A 27,531-nucleotide genomic window follows, 5' to 3' on the forward strand; every position below is an offset into this window, starting at 1 on the left:
TAGTCCTGATGTGAGTGTGTGCGCGTCTGTGTCTATGTGCTGGGTAATGGACTGGCATCCTCGCCAGGTTAGGCTCTGTCTCCCCCGCGACATGGATTGGATGAAGCGATTAGAAAATGGATGGAGGATATGCCTCGTTACGAATCACAATCGAAGCAAATATCAAAAACGAAAAAAATTGACGACGGTCCCTTGCCTGCATTACACGCTTCCTGTTGCTTTCCTGTAAACCAAGCGTGTGAGTTCGTGTACGTGGGTTGTGGTAGGAGTATCTGTGTGCAATGGCTTTGTGAAGCACAAGACCGACATGTAGACTATGTTGGCGATTTTGCTTGTGGGTCAACTTCTTTATTCAGGTAAGACTTGCAAAATTGTCAAGATCAGTTAAGCTTTCCGATAAACGTTCACGCAGGGAGGTCTGATAGGAGAGTATCCCCCCCTTCTGGGACAAAAATGCAACAAAGGAATTTCAAATGGCGTTTTGCAGCACAATCTTATATTTTTAACAGAAAAGGCATGTACTGTATTAGTCAATATGCGTCAGTTTGCTAGAAAACGGTTATCTAGACAAATTCCAGTTATTTCAGAAAGTCTTAATTTTAACGCCATCATTCATTCGGTTTTAGGTTTCATACTGTCTATGGTACCTTATGCAGCCACTTTTGCGATCGTAGTATAATATTGAAATGTTATTGATTTGACGTGACGTGATTTGAGGCGTGAACTTCCTCACAAAAAAAGACCTCCGACGCATTTATCAATCTTAAAATGGCATTTCTCCCCGTGGTCGGAATGACAGATTAATGTCATTTGTAGGTTTTGTTACAGCCAAGGTCTGAGTCACACCCTAACTGATTTAAAGTCTTTGAGACAAATTTGTAATTTGCGTCTAACATATTTCAGTTAAGTTAACTAGTGTGTGCAATTGGTATCAGTTCCCGAGTTTGCGAGCTTCCCTCTTCCAGGAGTCTGAAGTGTAACTGGATCCGTTTCATCCAGTTTTATTTGCTGAACTACTCTTGGAAGTGGGGGTATTTTTGAACTGCAGGAAGGAGTATAGAGACACTGAATTGGCCATGGAGAGTAAGGAATGAACAGGATTATTTCCGGGAGCCCCTGCTCTGCATAAATGATATATCTTTGTCATGCCCTTGCCACCTAGACTTGCGTTACTGTGAGTGGTATTTTATTTTAGCATTTTTTATTTTTTTGTGCTTATTCACTGTTGTTTCATTCATTCATTGTCTTATTTTTTCAGTCATCATGTGTTGAAAAGAAAGGTGGTAAAGCATAATGAGAATAAGCCCTTTAACCTTTTAAAATAAAGAGCTCTTCTGGAGAATAAAGCAGGTTTCTAACAAACCTTAAGCACAAAAATCTTGAGGTTTCCTGTTTTAGATCTTTCATTTTCATAATGAAATTTTTGTGTACAGAAGTACACCCATTTTTCTTCCCTGGATTTCATTATGACTTATTTTTGTTAAGGAAAAGGTTCTTTAGTTTTTTTTAAACATAGTATTTACAGTTAGAATAGTAATATAATATCTTATTGACCTTTTCTGTCTGCTAGTTTAGCCCCCTTAATAAACTATTTAATCAATGCACAACAATGCACATTTTGTTATGCATCGATTAAATGTGTTGATTATTTTTAGCATCTGGAATGTTTTTATAGTGGTTTGGAATTATTTTCTTCATTTTGGTTGACTAGAATCAACAGTTTGTATGTGACATTGTGCTTGGGTAATTTTTGCTGAATTTTGTTCAGTGTTTCTGTTTCTTTGTGTCCTCCTTTATTGCAATGTGGTAGCGAACAAAACTCAAGCTGGCTTAGTTGTATAACAAAGGATTTGTCATGTTCAAGAATTTTGAGTCCTGGGTTGATGAGATGACAAATTAAGAAACTATTACTTTACTAATGCAGGTTATTATATAAATTTAACTGCGTACCAGCTTTCACCACTACGATGAGAACGCATGATGATTGATTACTACAGTTTCTGCTGTACAACTAACTAATAGTTCCTGTAATAAAACATATAATTAAATTTCCTGGTACTTTACCATGTTTATGTATTTGCTGTGCATTAAAGAGTACAGCACTGGTCTTTTAATGCAGGAAGTTGCTCATTCTAACCTTTTAACTACGTAGCTTGAAAGACGGCTTGTAACTTCGCTAATGTTCCCTTTTTAAGACTAAAATAGCAACGCTTGTGGTTACAGTATGATATTGGAGACTGATTTAATTTTGCTGTTCATATTTACTGTTCACACAAACACAGAAAATACTGATATTGCCCCCCACCTGACAGACTGAGAAAGCAAACCGCAGTTGCAGTTATCTTCTCATCCAGTATTCAGTGCGTGAACTCTCCAGACTTTGTTACTACTGGTCAAGTTCCTTGTACATAGTCATGTGATTAACAGAAAAATAAATCACTATATCTTGGTAAAGAAAGCAGATTGGATGCTACTTTCAATAGTACAAATGGAGCACTAACATATGTGGTAGGTTTCATTGTTTATTCTGTTTGTAAGGGGCAACTTCACTGAGCTATTTGAGCATCATATATCCGTCCCTTGAAACTATTGAAAACTATTCATAATCTGAAATTTTATAATACAACCAACAAATTCCCACTCCTTTACACGAAAAGCTTACAAGTCATTCATGAGGTCTAGAGAATACCCCTAAAATACTGTTACATGAATAACCAATAGACACACTTCTGTGTGATGGATAATTAGTCCATGTACCCTATAGGACAATAGTTAACAAGATAAAATGTGTAAAACCTTTTTGTAAATTCTTTCCATCCTTTATTTGCTTATTTTTCTTGACTTTAAAAAACTTTCACTACTTAATCATTGTAGCAAAAAAAGGCTTCATACAACAAAAAACAGGTACTGTACTTTGCTACATTGAAATTACGTAATTCAAGTTTGTGAACAGCAAAGGATATATTTTTCTTATACCATTTATTACACTATATTGTTACTAATTCTGTATGATTTTGATTCTGAAAAAGTATTTTTCCTACTAGTTCTGTATTTTATTATATTAAAACTAAAAAGTTTTTCACTATAAAAGTTACTCCTTACGTAAAATGTTATTAACTAAACTAATAACATGAAATATACAAATGGAAGGTAAGCATGCAGTAATACACAGTTTCATAGAATGGCCAGTTTGAATAGTATTGACTTATTTTAAATATAAAATAAAGTTCTAGCATTTTTTCAGAATAAATGAAAATAATAAAATGCATATCAATCAAAATTTGTAATGTATACATGGGAAATATGTCTTTAATAGCACAGGATACCTTAAGCACCATGCTTTGGTTTTTATAGTGCTTTTGTGCTGCTGTCTTTCTCACCTGGATCTTATCTCAGTTGTGTGGGGGTTAGCACTGTAACAGTGAAACACTAGAAAGGGGGTGTTTAGGGAGAACTCTTGCCCTTTATGGAAAGAACAACGTGGCACAGCAAATTAAATGCTATGTCTTTGGGTGTTGGCGGAAAACTGGAGTACCTACTCAAAACCCATGCAAACAGGGAGATTATGAAAACTCCACACAATGTGAAAAAATGTTTCAAATATATAATTTCATATAGATGTTATACTTCATTGTAAACCAGTGGTGTACACTATTTTTAATATGTTTTTTAATAACCTTTCATAACATTTAAATATTGGTTGTCTCTGTTAATAATAATATGTATGTTTTTTATTTGTTGTTTACAGATATTCAAAGTTGCAAGTAAATTGTATGCATTTATCTAGTTATAGGGGAGCTGCAAGCACCACAGAATGTCAGAATGGAGGCTGTGAACATGCAGTACATACTGAAGTGGGACTGGGACCACAGACTATTGAACTACACTGTGAATTTTACAGCAGAGTACCTCTTGTGCGTAAGATACCTTCTTCGAGATCTTCTGAGGAGACACTGTCTGTTTTTCAGTGGTATTCAAAATCACATTCATAACCACTGAGATCTTAAGCATGAAGCACAATGTGCTCATCATCTCATCATATGAGACTTAGAAGAGCTGAGGACAAAGCTCAGTTTTATGTGAATGTTTTTATGTTATCTGTGTTAACTACTGCTGAAAACACCTACAGTAGAATGAAGACCATGGTTTCCCAGGGAATGTGGTCATGTTTTTGGTCATTTCAGAAACATTTAAATTGGAGGGGGAAAAAAGATTTACAACAAATTACCTCATTGATACCACCCGCAGATTCTGTAAATATTGCACCATTTTTGAAATGATAATTGTGTCTTTTTAATGCATGACATAGATAGAGCCCTGTTGATTTATATTTCTCAGCCTTGAATAAACTGTATAAATTTAATAAATTGTAATAAACAATTATGCATGTTTAGTTATTCCACTGGCAAAAAAAATCTAAATAATCCAGTTGTAGCAGCTATTGCAGGTTGTAGGTTTTTGTTGTGGGGTGAAGACATTTGGATTCTACAGTTCTCACCTTTTTTTACAATATTGTTTTGTTACAGTGGTGACAGACGAAAATCCAAAATCTACAAAAATGATTGCTACAGAATTGTTGAAACCCAGTGTGACTTCTCCCACTATTTTGATTACAATCTGATGTACTATGTGCGTGTGAGGACAGAGGGGATAGATGAGGTATCCCCATGGCAGGAATTGCAATTCTGTCCTGATGAAAACGGTAAGGCCATCTTATAAAATGTCTGTAAATGCAACAAGACTTTTTTTCAGCAGATATCCTAAAAACACTGATAATGTAGGTGTAGGGAAAGATGTAGTGAATCCTTACCAGTTTCACATACAATTCCCGAATTCTTAATGCATTTGTGGGTGTCAGCCAAAAGAAAAGTACATTTAAGTAATCTTTATATGGGCTTTATCATATATACCAAACATTTTTCTCCTTTACAGATTGAGTCCAGATCTAAGGTTTACAATTTCAGGAAATCAGGTTGTGAAAGAATATGACAGATGGTAATAAATAGAGTGGTATAGATTAGGATGGATGGGAACAAATCGAACACATTTATCCCAAGAGTGAGTAAAGAAAAAGCTAGATAAAGTATCACAAATAGTTTAACAAATCTGATGTACTACAATTTGACTTAGGTGTTCAAAAAGGAAGAAGTTAACACCATGCTTCATAACACTCGAGGTAAATAAATCTGCACGGGCTTGTGGTTTACCAGCTCAAGGAAATGAGATGTTATTCATAAGCAACTCTTCCAGCAGTTGCTCAGGACATTGTTAGTTCCTCTGGGCTGGACAATGCTAATGTAATGTACATCCAGAATGGTGACAAAACTGAAGCAAGATATCAATGATCAGTAAGTCTGAAAAAATTATTTCATGTAATGTCGTGGAAACAATTTTTAGAACTAGATTAGAGGATCACTTGTATGAAAATAAAACCTAAGAGCAAGTAAAACAGTAATTGATACATAGTGCATATGATATGAATTTAGATTGAGATAATTTTTTTAAGACAGCTTTTCTCGAGTTTAATTCAATTAAACTTTATTTGTCATTATACTTACACGGTTGCATAGTATAGTGAAAAGTGTTTCTCATTAGTCTCTCAGGTGCAGTATATAAATAGAGCAAAAGACATGACAATAGACAGTAACACAATAACAATAACAGTGTAATCAAAACTGTGCAAATACGCAAACAGAGAAAATAATACAACAGTGCAAAAGTAATTCGGGGAACAGTGCAAAAATAATACGGTGATTAATAAATATTACAACTAGTACAGTTTTAAGTACAATTTCGGCTTTCATTCAGTTGTCGTGTATATAGAGGTGTAGGAGTACAGTCGTTGTGGGTACAGGAAGAAGTGAGGAGAGATCATAGTATGATGGGAGGGAGTGGTGGCGTTACCAGCTTGACAGCTCTGGGGAAGAAGTTATTTAGTCTAGTTGTGTGCAACTGGAGCGTCCAGAACCTTCTGCCAGATGGTAGGGGGACAGGTTATGACTGGCGTGAGTGGGGTCAGACATAATTTTGGTGGCTTTTTTCAGACTTCTGGTGTTGTAGATTTCCTGGATGGATGGTAAGGCACTGCCGGTGATGTGTTGGGCAGTTTTGACCACCCGCTGCAGTGCCTTACAGTCGGATGCGGTGCACTTGCCGTACCAGACTGTGATGCAGCTGGTCAGTATGCTCTCCACCATACATCTGTAGAAGTTTGTGAGGATCTGTGGATGCAGGCGTATTTTCTTCAGCCTTCTCAGGAAGTACAGCCGCTGTTGTGCCTTCTTGATGAGACTGGAGGTGTGAGGTCCTTAGAGATGTGAACACCTAGGAATTTGAAGTTATTCACCATCTCCACCACAGACCCTTCAATGTAGATGGGGGAGTGGACTTTTCCTTGTCTCCTGAAGTCAACGATCAGCTCTTTGGTTTTGCTGATGTTGAGACATAGGTTGTTGGTTCGGCACCGGTCTGCAAGTTGTTTTATCTCCTCCCTGTTGGCAGTCTCATCGTTGTCAGTGATCAGGCCCATGACTGTGGTATCGTCAGCTTACTTGATGATGGTGTTTGTGCTGAACTTGGCAGTACAGTCGTGGGTGAACAGGGAGTAAAGCAGTGGGCTGAGCACACAGCCTTGAGGGGCACCTCAAGTTAAGGGGTAAGTGTTAAGGGTGAGCATGTTGGAGGTGAGGTTGCCAATCCTGACAGTCTGGGGTCTGCTGGTGAGGAAGTTTAGGAGCCAGCTACAGAGGGTGGTATCTAAACCTAGAGCCCTGAGTTTGGTAGAAAGTTTTATGGGTATGATGGTGTTAAATGCTGAGCTAAAGTAAATGAATAGCATTCTTGTATAGTTGTTCCTTTTATCCAGGTGGGTTAGTGTGGTGTGTAAAGCCACATCCTCCCTGGAGCAGTTTGTGCGATAGGCAGACTGGAGAGGATCAAGTGTTTCTGCAATGCTGGCTTTAATTTGTGGGGTTAGTAGTTTTTCAAAGCACTTCATTATGATGGGGGTGAGTGCAATAGGGTGGTAGTCATTCAGGCATGTGGGCGCTGATTTTTTTGGTATTGGTACAAATATAAATCTGACATGACAGGCAGCAGTCATTTAAGTAAATGCATGTGTTTGGATTGAGAGTTAATGAATAGAAAACAGAGTGTACAGATATTATGTAAATACTTTTACTGGGGGTGATATAATTAAAGGAGTACCACAGTGATCTGTACTCGGACCACTGCTCTTCCTAATGATTCCTAATGAGATTCAGAAATCTAGATTTACTGAGGATTAAGGAGGATTAACAAATATTGTAGCATCAAATTAAAAAAAAGCTTTAGATCAAATTAAAGACTGGACAAACACCTGGTAGATGGCATTTAATTGTAGATAAGGACTGGGTTTTGTAAGCAGGTGGATAAAAGCCTGAAACACAGAAGAGGCTACTTATGAAAAAGATTTAGATGTTTAGACGTCAGTTACATCTAGACATTGTGGATAAGCAAAGAAAATTTCGGTTATATAATCAAAAGTGTAAAATTTAAATCAAAGGATGTTATGTTAAAATTGTTAAATGCAATAGTAAAGCTTTGTTTAAAATACTATGTACAATTTTGATCACCACATTATAGAAAACATATCAGTTCAGAAAAGAGCAACCAGATGGATTCTCGGGGGTTAAAGAAATGCCTACACTGACAGAATAAAGGAAAAGAACTCTTTAAGTTGTAAACACAGGAGAATAGACAATAAGGGGATTCAAAGTATTTAAAATTCTTTAAGCCGTTAACAGAGTCATCCCAGTGGACTTTTCCAGAATCTTTTCCCGTCTTACTGAAAAGGAACAAAGACATTTTTGATAAGATTGTTATGAATGGGATAATGTTTGAAACATCAATAACTCTAAGCAGGGCAATGTAATGTAATATAATGCTGTAATTTCCCCTGATGCATTGCTTCAAGGTAATTTAAAGGTTGTTTGCAAACAGACTGAAGAAAATATTTGATCCTTAATATCATCAGAGTGATATGTTTTATAGAAAATAGATATTCAATAATTCAAGCAAATATTAAACATTATCTAATAAATCTCAGTACCTGTAGCAGTTCAGATACTTATGAGTTACCACAAACGTGGGTACTTAAGACCAAATTGACTAAGTTTCTGATTCTACATACAGGTGGAATCACCTCCTGATGATCAGCTAATCATTTGCAGATGTTTTATGCATGTGATTCTACACACACTCTTAATTGAGATAGTAGACCTATGGATGCATTTGAGTTTTCTGTCCTGCTATAAAAGGGGGGTGTGATAATTATAAAATAGGAAGGTTATTAAAACAATATAAAAATCAGATTCTGAAACCAGCTTGATATAAAAAAATAAAAATAAATTCACCCCCTAACGTCAAGTTATATGCAGTATGTGTGTATTCTCTGGCACAGGTTGATAGAATAATAATCAGACAAAACACGGTTTGTTTAACAAGAATTTGCTCAGTTAAGGAATAGATAATACACATACATATGTAATCAGTGGGCTTCAGAATCCTACTAACTTTATACTTATGAAATTCCAGAATTGTGTCCCCTTAAACTAAAGACACAAAAAACCCCAAACAATTTGTGTCCTAATAAAAATGGATCCTACCTAGGACTAAATCTCCCTCCAAGTCACGGTTGTCCAATCAGGAACCAATTTCCCTATGGTAACAACACATAACTAAAATAGGAGACACTTTTTGGCCAAAAATTCCACTATATAGAAAAACAGATTTTACTAAAATAAATAAGACCTCAAGCTCTCTTCTAATAATGCCAGTTTAGAGTCATTTTATCAGATAGTGCTTAGATTACCTGGACACAATTAATATTCCAGTCTGGTTAGAAAAAGGTACCCTCCCAGGGCACAGTTCTGGAGTTGATGATGACTGCTGAGGTCTGTTCTTCCTTTCCTCTTTCCTGTGTTTATGCTGTGGTTCATCGCTATGCAGGCTGTATTAATGACCTCACTAGGAATGGCCTGCTCACTGTTGAATCTTTCTTCTTTAATGTTGCGATCTTACTGATTTGCACTAAAGTTAATTATCCGGAATATATTATTAGGAGAACTCCATGTTAACTTTACTAATCATACTCAAGGATAACTACACAAATACCGTCTAAAAATATCTATTGTTCAAAATCTTGTGAGCAACGTAATCAATCTGGGAAGTGTAAACGTTGCTAACCCCAGCTGAAACTCTGCTTCCCCCCACTTAGATGTAAATGCTAATATGTTCTTTTACAAGACAGACAATCTTCTGGTTTTGCACTCGCACTGACGACCCAGCCTGCTTATGTATTAAATCTGAGCTGATCTTCCTTCTCACCTGAAGGTCCATTCAACAATGTCAGCCTCCTGCAACGTGCTTAGATATATTGAAATGAAATTATGACATTAAATTAATTAATTTGCTCCAAGCTTCACTAAGGAATAAACCATTAATTATTTTTAATAAGAGACCCGTGTCATGGAAAGATTGAATTCAACCAGGATGATGTAAAATTTCAGACTTATAAAGAAGGTAAATTAATCAACCCAGGGGAGAGTTTCTGGAGGTAACCCTAGCGTTCGCTGACAATTATTTCAGGATAGTACAAATTGTCCTTGCATTGGAATCAACAAGGAATGCTCATCATTAGACGCTGTTTTCTTACGATCTGGAGGATGTCTTGCACAATAATTCTATTAAAAAGCATTTAGAGTTTATGGGTACTTGAACAAAGGGACAGAACAATTGCATGGACATCTTCAGAGCTGAAGATGAACTTGAATACTGATGGAAGAAGATTTGGAAGCACTGCACATAGAGAAGCTAAAATGAGCTATGTGGTTCACTGAATAGACCATTTAAAGCTAACTTGAAGGAAAATAACCATTGCTGAAAACAATGAAAACAATCAGGTGAATTCGGCGGGATACAACAGTATGTTAGCGGAATGTCCTGAGAATCATACTGGGAAAATATTTTGTCTTATATAAATATTTTTGAAAACCCAAAAGGATTCCTCTTTAATTGCATTAGCGATCGGGCCTGACCTCAGACCCCAGATTAGGAAGTACTTTGGAATTTAAATAAATGACGTTTATCTACATTTGTATGTAAAAGCATAGTTAGACACAGGAGGGAGAAGATCCCTCCTGCTCTAGTAGAGTGGTGACAAGGGCCAGATCTGGAAAAGCAGTTTTCAAAATGAAAGGCCTCATGGTGCCCTTAATGAACACTTATGCTTCATTTGAGTTGCTAGAAATTCAGTAACCTTCAGTTCAAGACCCTGATGACCGTGTATGAGGTGTATGAGGTGGTGCAAGTCAAATTTAGAAATAGGAATGTATTCAATCTACCATTGCCAGAATATACCATTTGTAATCAAACACTTGTTTGGTGTTAATTTTAATAAAATGTTGTGGATGATCCCTCCCACCCTTCCTACTACTTCTTTGCCCTCCTACGATCTGGTAAAAGGTATTGCAGTATACGGGCCAGCTCCACCAGACTCTGTAAAAGTTTTTTTCCCACAGGCTCTCAGGATCCTCAACAAGCTCCTGGTACCTACTGTAGCTACTCCAAATCTGGAAACATTTTTGCCTAATGTCAGGCACACTGTCTGATGTATTCTTTTTTACAATCCTATAAAGTAAATTGCACTATGCACATTGCACTTTATGTACCCTGTCAGAAATGTCTATGTCTACATATATAGCATTGTCTTGTCAGTGCCTTGTCTGCATTCGTTGACCTGTAAAATGATATCTAGCTCCTTTGTACACTTGTATATGGCTGGAATGACAAACTTGAACTTGAATTACAAAAATGTGTGAACTGAGCCTGTCCAACTAAAGTTACGAGTGAAAATGGTATAAAAAAAGTTCAGATTAGATTTACTACATAGATTTAGGTTTGGTACTGAAGAACAGCTACTCAAATAAAACATGTTCAACAATGTTGTAAGAATGTGAAGTTAGATCAATAACCTTTTAAGGAAATGTATTTAAATGTATATGTTTTAAACTGAATTTTTTAAATTATGAATTAGCCGTTATGCTTAAGGTTTTGGTGCATCTGAATGCATTTTATTTAATTAACTCTGTGGCTCATTACCCTCTGAAATCTTTGTGCATTTCAGCTGAACTGGGTCCACCTTCTGCTTTTGGTGTCCAAAGCAGGAACACGATGCTGATTGTGAACATTACTCACCCACTGACCTTGGACAAGTCAATGAGCAACATAATGAGTCTTCATTATTGGTTGGAGTACTGGAAAAGGTTGTCCCCAGCACAGGTGAGTTTCAGAACACGACTGCCCAGCTAAACCTGTGTATCCTATACCATTCCTCCAAGTGTGCTATATACTGTAAATCGCAAAAGTATTCAAGCCATTGCCCTTTAAAAATTAAAAAAAATATGCATGCATATATTTTTAACTTAATAATTTATTTAAAACATGAATAAAACTCATACTGAAGACTTGTAAAACTTATAAGATACAATAAATGTCAACAAAATCTGTAGTAAAAGGTGTGATGTAGAGTCTCCTAAAATATTTCCTGGTATTTTGCTATCAATGTTCCCGTCTATCTTGACAAGCATTCCAGTCTCTACTGATGACAAGCAGAACTGTAACATAATGCTGTCATCACCACGATTCACAGTAGGGATGTTGTTGACTGACTGCTGAAAAATGTTGGGTTTGCATTTGCATTTTGACCACAATGTTCAGCTTCTGTCTTGTCTAGCTATAACACTTTTTGCCACATGTTTGCAATGTGTTTTGTTTTAAATCTAATGCAGGATGTGAGATCTTTTTCAGTTCTGTACAAGCCCCCTTTCTGGAGGTACCAATAAATTGTTGGCCCATACACATTTTTTCCCATCTCAGCCTCTTTACCTTAACTCTTTCAAAGCCACTGTTGGCCTCACGGCTGCAAACTTGACCAGTGTCCTCCTTGCCCGGCTGATAATTTTGGAAGAACACTCTGATCTCGTCTAGTCTAGTTGCCTTCCACTTCTTAATGATTGACTTAACCATGCTGAAAGAGATATTCTTTTGTAACGCAATGTAATTTTTCCACAAACAGTGTAGTCTTTGAGTAATTTCTCCACTCCCCTCCGACACAGATTTAAACTGTGAAGCATGAGCAAATTCTCAGTATGTACAAAATACCACCAGCTAAATTTATCCCTTATAGTTGAGCAGTCTGTGTTAGTGTGGATTGGATCTTGAGATTGTAAATGAACAAAAATATAATTTCCTCTTCATCTTTAGCCTCTGAAACAAGAACATAAACCTATCATATAGCATATACATTCACAGAATTGCTCACTTATACCAGTGTATTTAATGTAGAAACACAAGAACTGCCAAGCAACATAAGCCCTACCCATTTTTTTGAGAAAAGAACTCCAGATATTGCCACTAACCGTTTACCTTTTTACTCTGTTCAAAGAACAGATCTGTAAACATCTGAGAGATATACAGATATGCGAATGTTTGGGCCAAATTACTTGTTTTGTTGGTTTTCTAAGTTAACACAACCACAACACAAACTTAAACTTGACATATTTCTGCAGATTTTAACACACAGTTTCTATTTATTGGCTGAATTTAACATATTGAAAAAAAATAGTAAAGGTGGCATGTGCAAATGTTTGGGCACACTATCAGTCAGTTCTTAGTAACACCCCCTTTGGCAGAAATCACAGCCTCCAAACATTTCTTGTAGCCAGCTAACAGTCTTTCTATTCTAGCTTTAGGATTTTTTTCCGCACTCTTCCTTGCAGAACACTTCTAGTTCAGAAATATTCTTAGGTTGTCTTGTATGCACTGCATGTTTGAGATCTACCCACAGATTTTCAATAATATTAGAGTCTGAGGACTGTGAATGCCATTCAAAAACCTTAATCTTACGTCTCTTGAAGTAGTTCATGGTTGATTTGGAGGTATGTTTTGGATCATTGTCTTGTTGTAATATCTAACCTATTCAGCTTCAGCTTCACTGACTGTGGGACATTAGGTTCCAGGATTTACTGATACTTAGTAGAATCCATTCTTCCCTCTACCCGCACAATATTTCCTGTGCTACTGGCTGCCACACAACCCTAAAGCATAATAGATCCACCCCCATGCTTAACAGTTGGCAAGGTGTTCTTTTCTTCAAATGCTTCTCCTTTTTTTTTGTCTAAATGCACCTTTGGTGATTGTAGCCAAAAAGTTAAATTTTTACTTCATCAGACCACAGCACTTGGTTCCAAAGCGGCTCTGGCTTATCTAAGTGTTCTGTTGCATACATCAGACGTTGACTTTTGTGATGAGACCGCAGGTAAGGTTTCCTTTTGATGACTCTTCCATGCAAGTCATGTTTGTGCAAGCAATGCTGCACAGTGAACTATTGCACCACGACTCCTGTGCCAGCTAAACCTTCCTGCATGTCCTTTGCAGTGATATGAGGGTTTTGCTTTGCATTCCTGACCGGTCTACCAGCAGTTATATCTGAGATTTTTCTTGGTTTTCCAGATCTTGTCTTGACTTAAACAGTTCCCCTTAACTTCTATTTCTTAATCACATTTTGGACAGTGGACATTGCTATCAGGAAGCATTTAGATATCTTTTTATAGCCTTCCCCTGCTTTGTAAGAGTCGATTATCTTTATTTTCTCAACCTCAGTCAGCTGCTTAGAGGAACCCATGGTTGTTGAGTGAGAGGTTCGAAGAGTCAGAATTTATGAAGCTCTGGAATTGTCATCACCTGACTTAGATGAAGGCCTAATAAGTCAATTAGGTTCTGAGACCTTACACAACATTGAACACTAGTGGATCAACTGGAAGGGTGCCCAAACCTTTGCACATGTCACATTTAATGTTTTATTTTTTCCAATCTGTTAAATTGAGCAAATAAACAGCAACTGTGCATTAATATTTCCAGAAATATGTCAAGTTTAAGTTTGTACGCTGCAGAGGTTGTGTTAACTTCATTTTACTTAGAAAATCAACAAAACTTAATTTGGCCGGGAGTGCCCAGACATTTGCATACAACTGTATATAGTGATTTATTCAATAGTTTTTGACTCCAGGGCAAATTTTTGAAAAGGCTGGGGTCATGAGTTCAATTAATCTCTCTATTCAATCTATATGAACAGGCAGCACATACTTCTAGTTCATATACAAAGCATAATATTAACAAATAAAACTAAATGTGTATTAGGTAAGGTAGATCTAATGCCCAAACTTCTCCTTTCAAACAAATCTCCTTACCATTGTGCTTATGCATGACATTATTATTACTTTACAATTGAAGCATACAGGCTATTGTTCCTATATGAGTAATATCAAATAAGCAAGTACATACTGCAAGGAGGAATGACAGCTGTTTTTGCACATTGGTAGCATTTCCTTGGCATGTTAAAAAAAAAAGACAAAATATTATATTTACGTTTTGTGCACTGTTACAAGAACTACAGTTGTAAGTGCAAGAACTAGTTATGTGAGTAAATCGTTGGTAACTGAGTAAGAAGGCCTCAACTGTGAAGGTGCTGATGTTTCCTGAGTTAATGCCTACAACCTCTTGCTTATAATCTGAGGTTTCCTGTTATCCTTCACCCATCAAATTAACAAATTCTCTCAGGGCGGGGCTGAGCAGCATTTTCCATTCCTTATGTAATGGCAGCTAGACCACTCTTTTCCATTGAAAAGATTGAAGATCCAGCAAAATATCCAGGAACTGGGGGGTTAGACATTAATGGTAGTTGAGATAGTCTGATGTTATTGTGCAATTTAATATTCTTTTGTTTATGGACATAAGAACAGCTTTTGAAAATGTCATTCATGGCATCCTACAGGGTTGCATGGAAAATTATCAGGGAATTACCTGTACTTCCCTTTGGTTTGGCTAGCAGAAGCCAATTTGTTACCCTTGGCTGTTTTAAATGTGGACAAACTATAGTATGTTTCACTGGTCTGCTGATGACACTAAGAACAAAGGTACAGTAGTGCTTCAGACTGTGTGCTTTACAGGTGTTTGCCAGATATGAAGATATGAATGAACAGACCTTTCTTATAATAAACTGTTAAAAGACAAGATTATGCTCTTCATACTCCCATACTTCAAACTTCAAAACTTCATACTTTTAATGTTGGTGGCTTCAATATTGCTGATTATGCTGAATTCAAACCTTTGATGTTGGTTAGAAATCTTTGTGTTACCTTTGTGTTACCAATTCTGTGTTGTCTTTTCAAGGTCATCTTAGGAAAGTTTGCTTGCAACCTTTACTCAGCAAGGCTGAGGTCCCATTCATAAGAAATTCTGCGGCTGCCAACACTTTCAGCACTTGCTTTAAAACCTCTCTTTAATATAAAGTTTAGTTTTGCGCTTGGTTTCACTAAGTCAGTTCGCATGACTATTATTCCCCACTTTTTTACTTATGTTGTGTTGTGGGTGTGCTGCTGTACAGAACTTATGGTGTGTTACAAAGCACTCAAATAAAATTGCATGTTATTCTAAACTTGGGCAATGTCTGATCTTTTTGTTTTTTTTGGACAGATCCACACACTGCAACTCAACAGAAGCTACGCTATACTCTCCCAGCTAGAGCCGTGGATGGTGTACTGCCTCCGGGTTCGGGTCTTCAACATCCAGTATAAGAAACAGAGCCGTTTCACCGAGTCAAAGTGTGTGGAAACGGAAGGCGATGGTAGGAATGGCTTCACTATGTTTAGTTGGCACAGAACACAAATACTGAGCAAGAGGGGCACAGGACAGAAAACATAAACTTGTGTTCATAGTATGCAAAGAGATGATAAATCAAAGATTGCCCTTCATTCATTGAAAAGTTTACTTTCCAAATGAGAGGAGGCTGTTCAGCATCAATCTAGCCCTTTTGGTACTCTGCATCCTGCTGCCTGTGCTTTTGTGATTCTTTGCTCATTCTTTTTCTACCTGCTGCTCCTCAGGGGGCTGGGTGTCCAAGAGTATCTTCCCATCAGCATCTGCTGAAGACAAGGATAAAGTGTTAAATAAATTTAATTAACACCTATTGACTCGCATAAGCTCTCTATTGGTACAGTGCAGCAACTGAGTGCTTATTTTGAATAGGGAGCTATCAATCCCTGATTAATAGATTGGATTGTGGGTCAGTGGTGTTTTTAAGAACACATTAGGGATGTAGATCAAGAAGGCAGCAAGGGGCATTTGTTTTTATTAAATATTTGATGTTCTGCTAATATTTTTTAGTATTTTTATTTTTTGTGTACATTGTAGCTTTTATGCAAAAAGGAAGACAAGAGTTAGCTGTTATTGCAATTGTTATGCAGTTGCTTGCATAGGGTATTTAAATTGCTTGAAAACATATACTATTCATTTAATTCTCATCACAGAGTAAACTTAAAATGGATTTAGAAGAATCTGAATCTCTTCTGTTTACAATAATGGAAACACTCGTGCATTCTTTATTAGGCTGTTCTGTAAGGCAAGTTTTTTTATATTGCTCATGTTTATTATATAATATATGTGATAATAAATATTTATTATCACTCTGTTTGACCCATGCAAACAGCTGTCAACTCTAAATCAGTACAGTATTGTCTCAACATCTGCAAATTAAACATATGAAAATTTGCTTATTCATGATTTGGTCTGGCCGACATGGTCTTGGATGAAACCAGGCTGAAAGGTTGTTAACCACAACTTTCAAACTAGTGTAATGATTCATAGCCGTTCAGGGACGCCAAATATGTAACGTTGCCATAGCCAAAATGTAATGTAGTGGCTCTCTGAACGCACCAGTTCTGTAGGGTTTGGGCATTTACTGAGACAATTATTAATTGTAGCAGTAAATCACAAAGTTGATTCTTTTGATGGCTTTAGAGTCCAACCATGCGACATAACTCAAACAACACACACACACAGGTACTAATACACGAGGATACATTTATTAATACATAGAATATGCATATAAACCTAACAGATCTTATCAAGAGGGTTATCAGAATACAAAAGATATATATTCAATCAGTTACAAAGAGTTACACATATCAAGAGGACATACGTTCAGTATATCATTCATTTAGACCGTTTCATAAATGAACTTGGTTATAACTTCTACATTAGATACTCAAAACAAGAACATAACTCTTAGGAATTAAATTGATATCAACTGGTTGGGATAACAATTGAATTCTCGAGCAGTAATGCATTGAAGTTGAATACTCATCCAATCTCTGGGGATTCAGATCTCCTGCGGGCACAAAGAAACAGTTGCAGGCTTGTTGCTGTCCAATCCGCGCTCTCTGGCTCGGTGCCAGGCTGTGCTGTGCGGCTTGCGACGGTGCGCTGCTGATGCTCACTGTTGGCTTTAACTAGCAAAGTTTGTGCACAGGAGAAAAGATGACTGTGGGTCCCAGCAAGTCAGGAAGAGGACCGGTTCGTTCCTGATGAAGCGCTAGTTCTGAATAGTGATTCAGCTGTCCACAGTTCTGACCTGTTGACGAGGCGTGCTGCTGGTTACTCTCTGGCAACCTCCACTCTAGACTCTTAGAACAAAGGAAAGTTCTGGCACTCGGACACACTGGCCGTTCCGTGGTTGTCCGGGCTGAGTCTCAGGATGGTCAGGAGGCGCGCTGCGAGAATGTCCTGCCCTTGGGAGCCTTCTGCTCCTAGGCTGTCCTGCCCTGGAATTCTCCTTTGAATTCCCTTTAGAACAGTCCACAGAATTCTCTGAATCTTTCTGAATCTTGTTGAATCTTACTGATTCTGAATCTCACAGGCTCTCTGTGTTGCCTGTTTTTACCTGGAGGAACTTCAGCTCATTGATTGGCTGAAAGTTCCGTGGGCATCAGAGTCCCACGTGGGTTACTCGGCCCTACCAGTCCCTGATTGGTTGATCAAGGTGAGATATGAGTCACTTACTCCTGACACTTAGGAATGCAGTCCAGATGTCCAACTGGCACTCCCTAGACAGATAGGCGCCAATGGATGACCATTGATCATGATAGCCAGGCTTAGCTAAGTGCATCCCCCTTTGGGAGCTGTCCTAGGACCTTAAATCACCCTGCAGAATAGTTTCTCTGTGGCTGCACCACAGAGATGAACAGAGAAATGGGGCCTCATTTGGGAAGGCTCAGAACACTTAATTCTTTCTTATTAATAAGCCTCGCCGCTACACTAGCCTTGCAGCAGGATCATGAGAAGAATCTAGCTAGTGATTGAGCTTCTCCCTGCCCCCAGCCCAAGTACCCACAATTTGGCTATTTGCAACGGTTCTTTGCCTCGTACCCTCACGGATATATATATATTGTACATCGAGACCCTCCTGTATAACTTGAAAGACATTCTGTCCTCCCATAATAAAAACTTCCTTTTTAATAGTGTGTTGAAAGCTGTTGAAGAAATATTTTAAGCATTACTTCCTTGTTTCGCCTCTTCTTAACTGAAGAAAACTGGCAGGATGTACATCAAACCACATTGCGTGCACTTTAGCATAGAAGTCTAAGCTGTGTGAAAAGCTCAGGCTGCTCTTAAATAGCTTCTGTAAGTAACTGACCTAGATTTCTTTTACATGCAGGAAGATAAATGCTGGCCTATTGTGCAAACACCCCCCAAAACATAGTTGTCAGAAGAAATTTGATTTCCAAACTACCCAGAAAAGAACCTTTGTTCTGAATACTTAAAGCTTATTGTTTTGTACTTTATGTGAGATACAATGTTTGTTCATGAAAAAGTATTTTAAGGAAATGTCATGCTACACTGGACATTATCTCTGATACACGTTTATTTTTGAAGATGTGTGAGGTGTAGAAATCACAATGGTTATTTTTGCCATTTTTTAAAATAAGTATTTTGTACCTGCCAAATCCAGCTTGTATTCGACTAGGTAGCTCAAAAGAAGATAAACACTTGGAGATTGGAGATAGAGAACAAGTTCACAGTAAGAACATAAGGACAGTTACAAACAAGAGGAGGCTACTTGGCCCATCTTGTTCCTTTGGTAGTTAGTAGCTAATTGATCCAAGGATGTCCACTAGCCATTTCTGGCTTCTTAAAGCCAGGTTATCTGCTTTATCAAAATGGCTGAGTAGCTTTCTCCATGTTCCCACAATAATTTTGGTAAAGAAATGTCTCTCGTTTTCAGTTTTAAGTACATTTCTGTGTAGTTTCTATTTTGTCCTCTGGTTTGTGTTTCACTGTATATTCTAAAGAGGTTCACAGGCTTGACTTTGTCGATGAATTTGATGATTTTCTCGTTGTCTCGTAGTCTTCTCTGTTTAAGATTGAACAGTTTTAGTTCTTTCAGCCTGCAGGATGTTTCCCTTAATGCCCCTCATTAAGATGTATACTGTATGTTTTTTCTTCTCTGGCCTAATTCCAGAGCAGCAATGTCTTTTCTATAAAGTGGTCTCAAAATTCTTAAGCAATATTCTAAATGATGTCTGGTAGCAGCAATCACGTGGTGGTTCTTTTACAAAATCAATCGATCAGCGACACACACTCACAGATTCAATAAACGAGATACATTTATTAATACATAAATTGTGCATGAAACATATAACAGTCTGCCTGGATAGTGTAGTGGATTGGTGGCAGATCTTATTGTGATCAAAGTGCAAGGTATATAATCACGAAGAGATGCAAAACACAAAGAGATACAAACACAGAATATGCTTCAGTATACCGTTCGGCTATACTATCGTTAATCAGTCTACATTAGCTACTCTAAAGTAAATACATTACTCATATGAATTGAATTGAAATCAACTTGTGTTGAGGTAACAATTGAATTCTCAAGATGCAATTTAGAACATTGGGTTTACTTATCCAGATATGGATTTGTATTTTCCGGCACGGACTCCAAGACCAGCTACCGGCTGCATCCAATTGCTGTGGCATTCAGTCCCGGCGTCCTCTGGCTCCTTGCCACCCAGTCGGTGTGCAGCTCGGAGTCAGACGAATTAGGTGGAGAGATTTCTGCTGTGGTGACACGCCTGACAGTGTCTCTTTCAGGGACCTACTAGTAGTCCAGCTGACTAGTAGAAAGTCTGTATGCACAGAGGGTGACCGCAGGTCAGAGCAAGTCACTCTTTAGGGGGAAGAAACTCAGTTTGCTCCCAGTGTAGCACTGCTGCTGAATAAAAACTTATTCAGGTTGTCGACAAGAGTCCAAACGTATACTCAGGTGATCAAGTGAAGCGTCCACGTTGGCGTTGGCTAGCAATTTATGTATGGGCATTCCCCGGGCCAACACTTTGCTGAAACAAGGTTGCAGTCCCTAAACAGACAACACTGGCCGTCACGTGATTGGCCATCACAGTTGATGATTGGTTGAAAGTTTAGCGTCCATTCCACGTGGGGTATACACACCCTACAGGTTGGTCAAGGTGAGAGATGAGTCATAATGATCTCTGACATCTAGGATCACAATCCAGATGTTCCCAAGAATCTTAGGTGGCAGGAATGAGTTACAGGGAGTTACAGAGAGTTACAAGAAACATCTAGTTGATTTAGTGTTGAGTCATTGCTGCTCAGATGGGAGCCAAATCTGAGAGCTCTCTCATTACTGTTGTTCCTTGTTTAAAAATAAAATGGACTATTCCCTGAGATCTTGTTTTGATATAGTTGTTCTTTAATTTATTTCTAATAATAATTTCCATAAACTTATAATGTAATATAATGTAATAAAAATCAGACTTATTTGTCTGGAATTGCTTTCTTCATTTATTTTGTCCTTCTTTTGGTACTACCATTCTCTTGAGTGACTGCTGGAATAGAATTATCTTGATCTTTTGAGAAGAAAAGATCAATACAAGTTTTGCTTCTTTTAGGTGCCCTGTCAAACTGGGTAATCAAGCAGTCATTAACAATGTCTACTACAGTATTTTGGTTTTGGCCACTGACATTCCTATACATTATATCTCTCCCAATCTGGATATTGCCCCGGTCACCTTCTATTGGTCAAATTCTATCTGAGTTGTTTTCATTCACAAGCTGAGAACAGGAGGCACTTCTTTATACAAAGGGTTGTGGGAGTATAGAACAAGCTACCCATCTATGTTGTTGAAGCCAACCCCAACTATCTTGGCTTCTTTCAGAAAATGGCTAGATAGATTAATTCTAGTCTCGGTGAGCTATGCTGGGTTTCTTTGACTTTTCATCTTCAAAACATTTTTGCTCCTAGGAACAATCTGGCAACTGTTTCACTTCTGTTAACATTAGCAGTTCAGTCCACAGATGTTTAAATGTAAGCGTTTTCCAAAAACAAATTCCGAAAGGGAAGCCAAAGCAGTATTACACAAGAGGACAATCCTGTACACAGGTCAACTTCAGAACAGAGGCTTTGGAAAATGAGTCTATAAAGCTCCTTCTATGTTATTATTACACACATGGCTCACTGAGACTCTTGATTTAACCCTGCTACTTCGGTTTGTAGTATGAAAATGCTTATTCAATCTACATGAGCAGATAGAGACCTGGATTAAGCATGTCAGTATGAAAAGGATTTACGGGTCACTGGCAGAGGTCAGGGTGAGAATGTGATACAACTGGAGCAGCGGCTTTCTTATGCAGAGGAGCTACCCCAGGCAGAGGGTCTCAGGCCGGAGTACTGCTGTGGAACATATTGTATCAGCAGATACTCATATAGACCACTGTATCAGGACTGTATCTGCAAAGGTCTCATTTTCTTTATGCTGCATGAAAAAATAAAATTAGCACTGTCAGGCTCATTGATTATTTATACCATTTTTAGGTAACTGTAAAAAAAACTTTTAAAAAAAGATCATTTTGGGTAGAAATGCGATCGATCATCTGACAAATTGCATGCAAATTCCCCAAAGAATTACTGTTTATGCAGGACTGTTAGAAAAGCAAAATGTAACTGTTCTGGGTGCCCTTGTTTTCTTGTACTGAATGAAACTTTCACATGTATGCTTTATGCATTTGTTGAATATTATTAATTTGGCAGATCCATTTATTCAAAGTGACCTGGATTTGTATACATTTATACAGTTGGGTATTTTACTGGAGCAGTTTAGTGCAGTATATATTGGGCAAATGTGTTTATGAGCCATAGCTTTGTTTAATTAATTTTAAAAATGAATGATGAAAAATGGTGAAATGATTTCTATGATGGCCTTTAAGAACTTTGATTAGTTCTGAGAAAAATCTCTTAAACAAAAGGAATATGGTTGGATCTAAATACTAGTTATTTGTGAGGAAGTTGTATTTTATGTTTTTATTGACTTAATATTTGTCTGTTTCCCTAACAGGACATATTCCTATCTGGCAGCTACCAGTGCTCTTCCTTATAGTGGTAATTGTGATTCTTTTGTTCTCTTATGCCACCTATAAGGCTTACAGCTGTATGAGACACCTCTGTCCACCATATGAGATTCCAGACAGCTTACAGGTATGTCCTGCCCCAGGGCAGCTGTTATCTTGTGTGTGTGTGTGTGTGTGTTTTCTTCAGAGTCCATCTAGGGTGATCTACATCTAGGGGTGTCATAGACTGTTTGGGTTTCAGTTGCTAATTGCTCTTTTGTGATTATTCTGTAATATAATAGGTATTATTATAGGTACAGACCAGCAGCTATAATACCCTGCAGGTCTCAACTGGCAACCCACTGAAGTTAAACAGGGTTGAGCCTGGTCAGTACCTGGATAAGAGACCTCTAAGCTATGGTTGCTGCTGGAAGTGGTGTTAGTGGGATGGGTGGGGTGTGCCCACCCTGCAGTCTGTGTGGGTCCTAATGCCCTGGTATAGTGGAGGGGACACTATACTGTAGTGGGCGCCTTCTTTCGGATGAGATGTTATACCAAGTTCCTGACACGTGGTCATTAAAGATCCCTGGGCATTTCTCGATAAGTAGGGAGTTATCGCAGTGTCCGGGCCAAATTTCCCCCCTCAGCCTTTACCGTGTCCTCCAAATTGTCTCCATGTATGATTGGCTTGCACCTGCCCTGCAATGGACTGGCACCCCGTCCAGGGTGTACCCTGCCTTGTGAACATTGCTTGCCGTGTAGGCTCCGACTTCCAACGACACTGTATGGTATAAAGCAGTTTGGCAAATGACATGAAATTATAGGTACAATGGTGTTGTAACAAATAGGTACACATCTCCAGTCTATCAAGGGACAAAATACTTTCAAAAATACTTTCACAAGAAAAATTAAATAGAGATACAGTACCTTAGAAAATAATGTTGGACATCTTTTTAAGCTTACATTTTGCAATTTTGTTGTAAATCCAGGAGGAACTGTAAAACTTTGTTTTTCATAGTAAAATTCCATTTGGTTCACCTTCTTTCTTCTGCTTACTTACCAGGGCTTCATGTCTTCAGGGCCTCAGGTCTTGATACTCACTGGGGACCGGAGGGAGGCGTTTGGTGAACTCATGCACGTCATTCCTGTAGAAACCACTCTGCCCCTGCACCATATGGAGCAGCGAGACCTTAACACAGAACAGGGTGAAAGCGACTCTGGGATCGGCTCTGGACAGGAGGGATCTGATGGAAGCCTCAGGAGTACCATAGCAGAACAAGGGGAGAACTCTTGTAGACTGTGAAGTTTAAAAAAAATTGCAAGGCACAATTTCTGGAGAAGAAAAGCCTTGTATTGAGAGCATACCACCTGTTCAGCTGTTGAATCTGAAACTGAGCTCAGTTTGTTTTAAGAAAAGTGGAGGAACTTTGCTTAGATTGGTAGAAGTCATTCATATAATCCAAAGAATACATTCGAGTATTTACATATATTTGACCACAAATATTAGGAAAACTGTGGAACAGAGTGTGTACAGAAGGCTAACACTAACATGGCTAGTGTGCATCAGATGTGTTTGTTAGATACTACAATATAACTTCCCAGGGGCTTTACCTGTCTTTTGGTCTGGGCTTCCATTTTTTTTCCTGGTCTTTCATGGACACAGGTCCTTTTTTCCATATTCACAACGAAGTGGGGAAAGATCTTTAAATAGACACTGGATATAGAGGTCTCTTATTATCCCCTTTACCATTGGCGAGGATTGTGTTGATCCCTTAATCCAACTAGAAGGATTGTCAAGTCCTGTGCAAGGTAGAGAATACCCGATCCCCTCCTCTTGGCCTTAACTGCTGGTTTACAACCCCAACACTGCACTTGCATGGTTGGGCCTTCATCCCTGTTTGTCTTACAATATAGTTTTTCTACCCTTGGTGCTTCATTGGCTGCTGGTGGATAATACAGTTTTGTCTGCTCTCATTCTGTACACAGTTGCACATTGTACCAAGGCAGTCTTATATGTTGAATTGTGAGACAAACTATTCACTATTTTCTTCAGTATTACAGAGCAAACTGTGAAATCACAATGTGCTGAAGGTAATGTGTGGACATTTCCTTGCCTGCCATAGAAAGTGTTATGATTTTTTGTTACCCTGGAGCATTTTTTGTAAGACACGTGACACATTCTCTGCAGCAATACTTCATATGCATATTGAGTGCCACTGTGAAGGTGCTGGTGTTTCTTGTCAGGGTAGAGAATGCTACCTTCTTTTTAAAAGACCAGCAAGCTGCACTTTTGTAAAGTGGGAATTGTCCAGTTGGCAGGCTAATATATTCACTGGTCAAGAACATGTTCCCTTAATGGCAGGTAAGACAAAATTGGGTATGAGGAGTTGGACTGTCTTCCAGTCATCTTTTCTGGCTAAACCAATCCTCAGATCTCAATCTTGTTGAAAGTGGATGGAACTGGTGGAATTGTAGTTCAATTCTACAGGTCATTATCCTCATTACTCTCTGATCCTGCTGGATAAATGGTGAGACAATGGGCTGCATTGGGTATAGTCCAATAGTCAGATAGGCTTCCTAATGTTTTGGTCAGTGAGTTAGTGCCATAAGCCTCCCTGGCTGATATGTTTCTCCATTGCAGACTGTTTATTGATGGGTTTTCTGAAGGCTAAAAGGAGGACATAGCTAAATATGAAGGCAATGACTTCTGTATTTAGGCTAGTCCATTGCATGAGTAGGACCAAATGTGACCACATCAAAGTCTTTTTTTTCTCTGTTAAAATAAGTGCATTAAAATAAAGAAGAAGCAGTTCCAAATCCTGTTATAAAGCCATTTGTTCTGAATGGTGGATGATGCCACTTCGCAGTAAATTTCTTTTATCAAAGTACATTCAGTTCAGAGATCTATTTTGCATTATTTGGCAACTGCTGGAGAAATTTCATTCAAAGTGCCAACTACAAGTGCTATTTCGTTTTTTTTTTAACCAAATATACAGTATTTAACAGTAGCCTAGTGTACAAAAGTAAATTAAAACATTTCATAACATCCGTCTGGAACTCTCTGGCTGCACAGAGCCTTCAAGTGTGAGGGAAATAGCAAAATGCAGAAGCACATACGGTTGCCTCTTGACACCATAATCACCAAACAAAGATGGGATGGGATTTCACATTGGCTTTACAATGCACTGAATTAAATTGGGAATCAGTCATTAATACTTGGAGAAATTGGCATTGCTGTTAAAAGCAGTCTTAAAATTTAAAAAATCCTGAGAGGCTCATCCAGGACAATCATTATATAAAATAATGTCTGTAATGAAGGATGTCTTGCATGAACATCCCTCTTCAGGTCCTGCCACAGTATTTTAATAGGATTCAGGTCAGGTTCTTCCTAAGTCATTCTTTAGGGTCAGAGTAAGAAAAACTGTCCCATACTAGGACACTCCCACCACCATGCTTGACAGGAGGGATAAGGTTTTGTTGGATGTTGGCTCTTCGTCCAACATGGGCCCTCTTGTTATGTCCACATATGGTTCAATTTTGGGCTCATCTGTCCAGAGAACATACTCTTCAAGGTTGTTCAGGTGGTCTCTGGCAAACTTCAGACGGGCAGCTTTGTTATTTTTTGACAGAAGAGGCTTCTTCCTGGGGACCCTTCCATAGATGGCATTTCTGTTCAGGGTTCTTCTTATTGTTGATCTATGCACCACTACTCCAGAAGCAGCTAGGGAGGCTTGTAGATCTCTGGATGTTATTATAGGATAACCTTTTACCTCTTTTATCATTCTTCTTGTGGCCCTGGGTGAAATTTTAGGAGGATGTCCACTTCTTGGCATGGTTGCCATTGTTTTAAATGCCCTCGACTTGTATACTCTTTGCCCAACAGTGGATTTTTGGAGTCCAAATCTTTTTTTAATGGCTTTATAACCTTGTGCAGATTGATTAGCATCCACTACTTTTTTTCAGTTCTGCTGATGTTTCCTTAGTTCGAGGCTAAACTAATAGGAAGAGTAACTGACCCATTTCTTACATTTCTTTACAATTATTTATGTTTGCTCCTCCCTGACACCATTTCAGATCTTCAGTTTCATTGGTTATCCTGGTTAATTTGTGAAGACTCTGTCATTGACCCACCTGATCCTGCTTTACCTTGATGTAAGTCAGAGAACTAAGGGTTACTGCTCAATTTCTGAATACTGTGTGTATTATTTTGCTGCATGGACATTTTCTTTCAAAACACTCAAATTGGTGAATAATTATTTCAATTAGGAAGTGACATTCTGATTAAATAAGTATTTTGTGGTTAAACAAAACAAAAAATCTCAAATTCTTTCAAGCATGACTGTACAGTATTAAACACCGTTTGACAGTTGTGATAACAGCCTTGTGAAACTAAGAGTGTACCATGGACACCCCTCTGTTTCTGCTTTGATTGGTTATTCTGTATGTTCATTTTTCTTTTAATTCTGTTTGTATGAAATGGCTTTCACTCGTTTCAGATTTATGTGTAAAAACAGTCAAAATGTAAATATTGCTTTCAGTGTTGTATAACTGCGTTTTTTATTTTTATAAGAAAATAAATGGACTATTGGTTGTATATCTCGTATTAATAGCAACAAAGACATGGGCTTAGCTTTTAGGGGAAGATTGTTGCACCATATAAAAAATCCAACACATTTCCAAGTACCAAACTTTTCACATTATTAGTATTATGATACTTAAGAGTATCGACTATAGTGAGACAGAAACAAAAAATGTTCTTGAAAAACAGTGGGAGAGTTACTGAAAGATAAGAGTTAGTGCTGTTGTTAAGACTCAGATTGTACCAGACTGTACATATTTGTAGGTTTTTCACAGTCTTCACTGAAGCTGAACATTATTAGTTTATTTGGATCAGTCTAACAAGCTAACTAGGTTTGCTTGTTTTTAAAGGATTCTTTCATTTTAAACCGCATCAAAGCCTTTGGTGATCAAAACCTTTTTATAATACTCTAGTTGAGCTGCTGAATGTCAGGAATATTACTCCAGATTTCCTACTGAAAGATAAGTGCCTTAAGTGAATTTTAGCACACTTCAGACATACCTGTTCTGGGATTAGAATGAAAAAGTACAAATGAGTTTCCAGATCCATCTGGTGCAAAAATTATAGCAGTAATGTACAGTATAGCCATTAAACAAAATGAATTGACATTTTAGGAAATTATTCATAAATGACAGCTACGTTTGGTTGGTATAATGTCTATATTTAAGAAC

The 27,531-nt window shown here is 38.0% G+C and overlaps 1 protein-coding gene across 1 annotated transcript; it reads left to right on the plus strand.

The window, feature by feature from the left end:
• On the plus strand, positions 1-26,875 carry LOC148676349 (interferon alpha/beta receptor 1a-like). The gene is made up of 7 exons (XM_088606775.1): positions 1-356; positions 3,788-3,914; positions 4,527-4,702; positions 11,165-11,319; positions 15,574-15,724; positions 22,290-22,429; positions 23,345-26,875. Exons 1-7 carry the CDS (start codon positions 317-319, stop codon positions 23,582-23,584), a joined length of 1,029 nt encoding a protein of 342 aa, XP_088462901.1. The 5' UTR covers positions 1-316; the 3' UTR covers positions 23,585-26,875.
• The last annotated feature ends 656 nt before the right edge of the window (positions 26,876-27,531 follow it).

This window comes from Lepisosteus platostomus, chromosome 2, assembly GCF_059453375.1.
Source record: "Lepisosteus platostomus isolate fLepPlt1 chromosome 2, fLepPlt1.hap1, whole genome shotgun sequence".
NCBI lineage: Eukaryota > Metazoa > Chordata > Actinopteri > Semionotiformes > Lepisosteidae > Lepisosteus > Lepisosteus platostomus.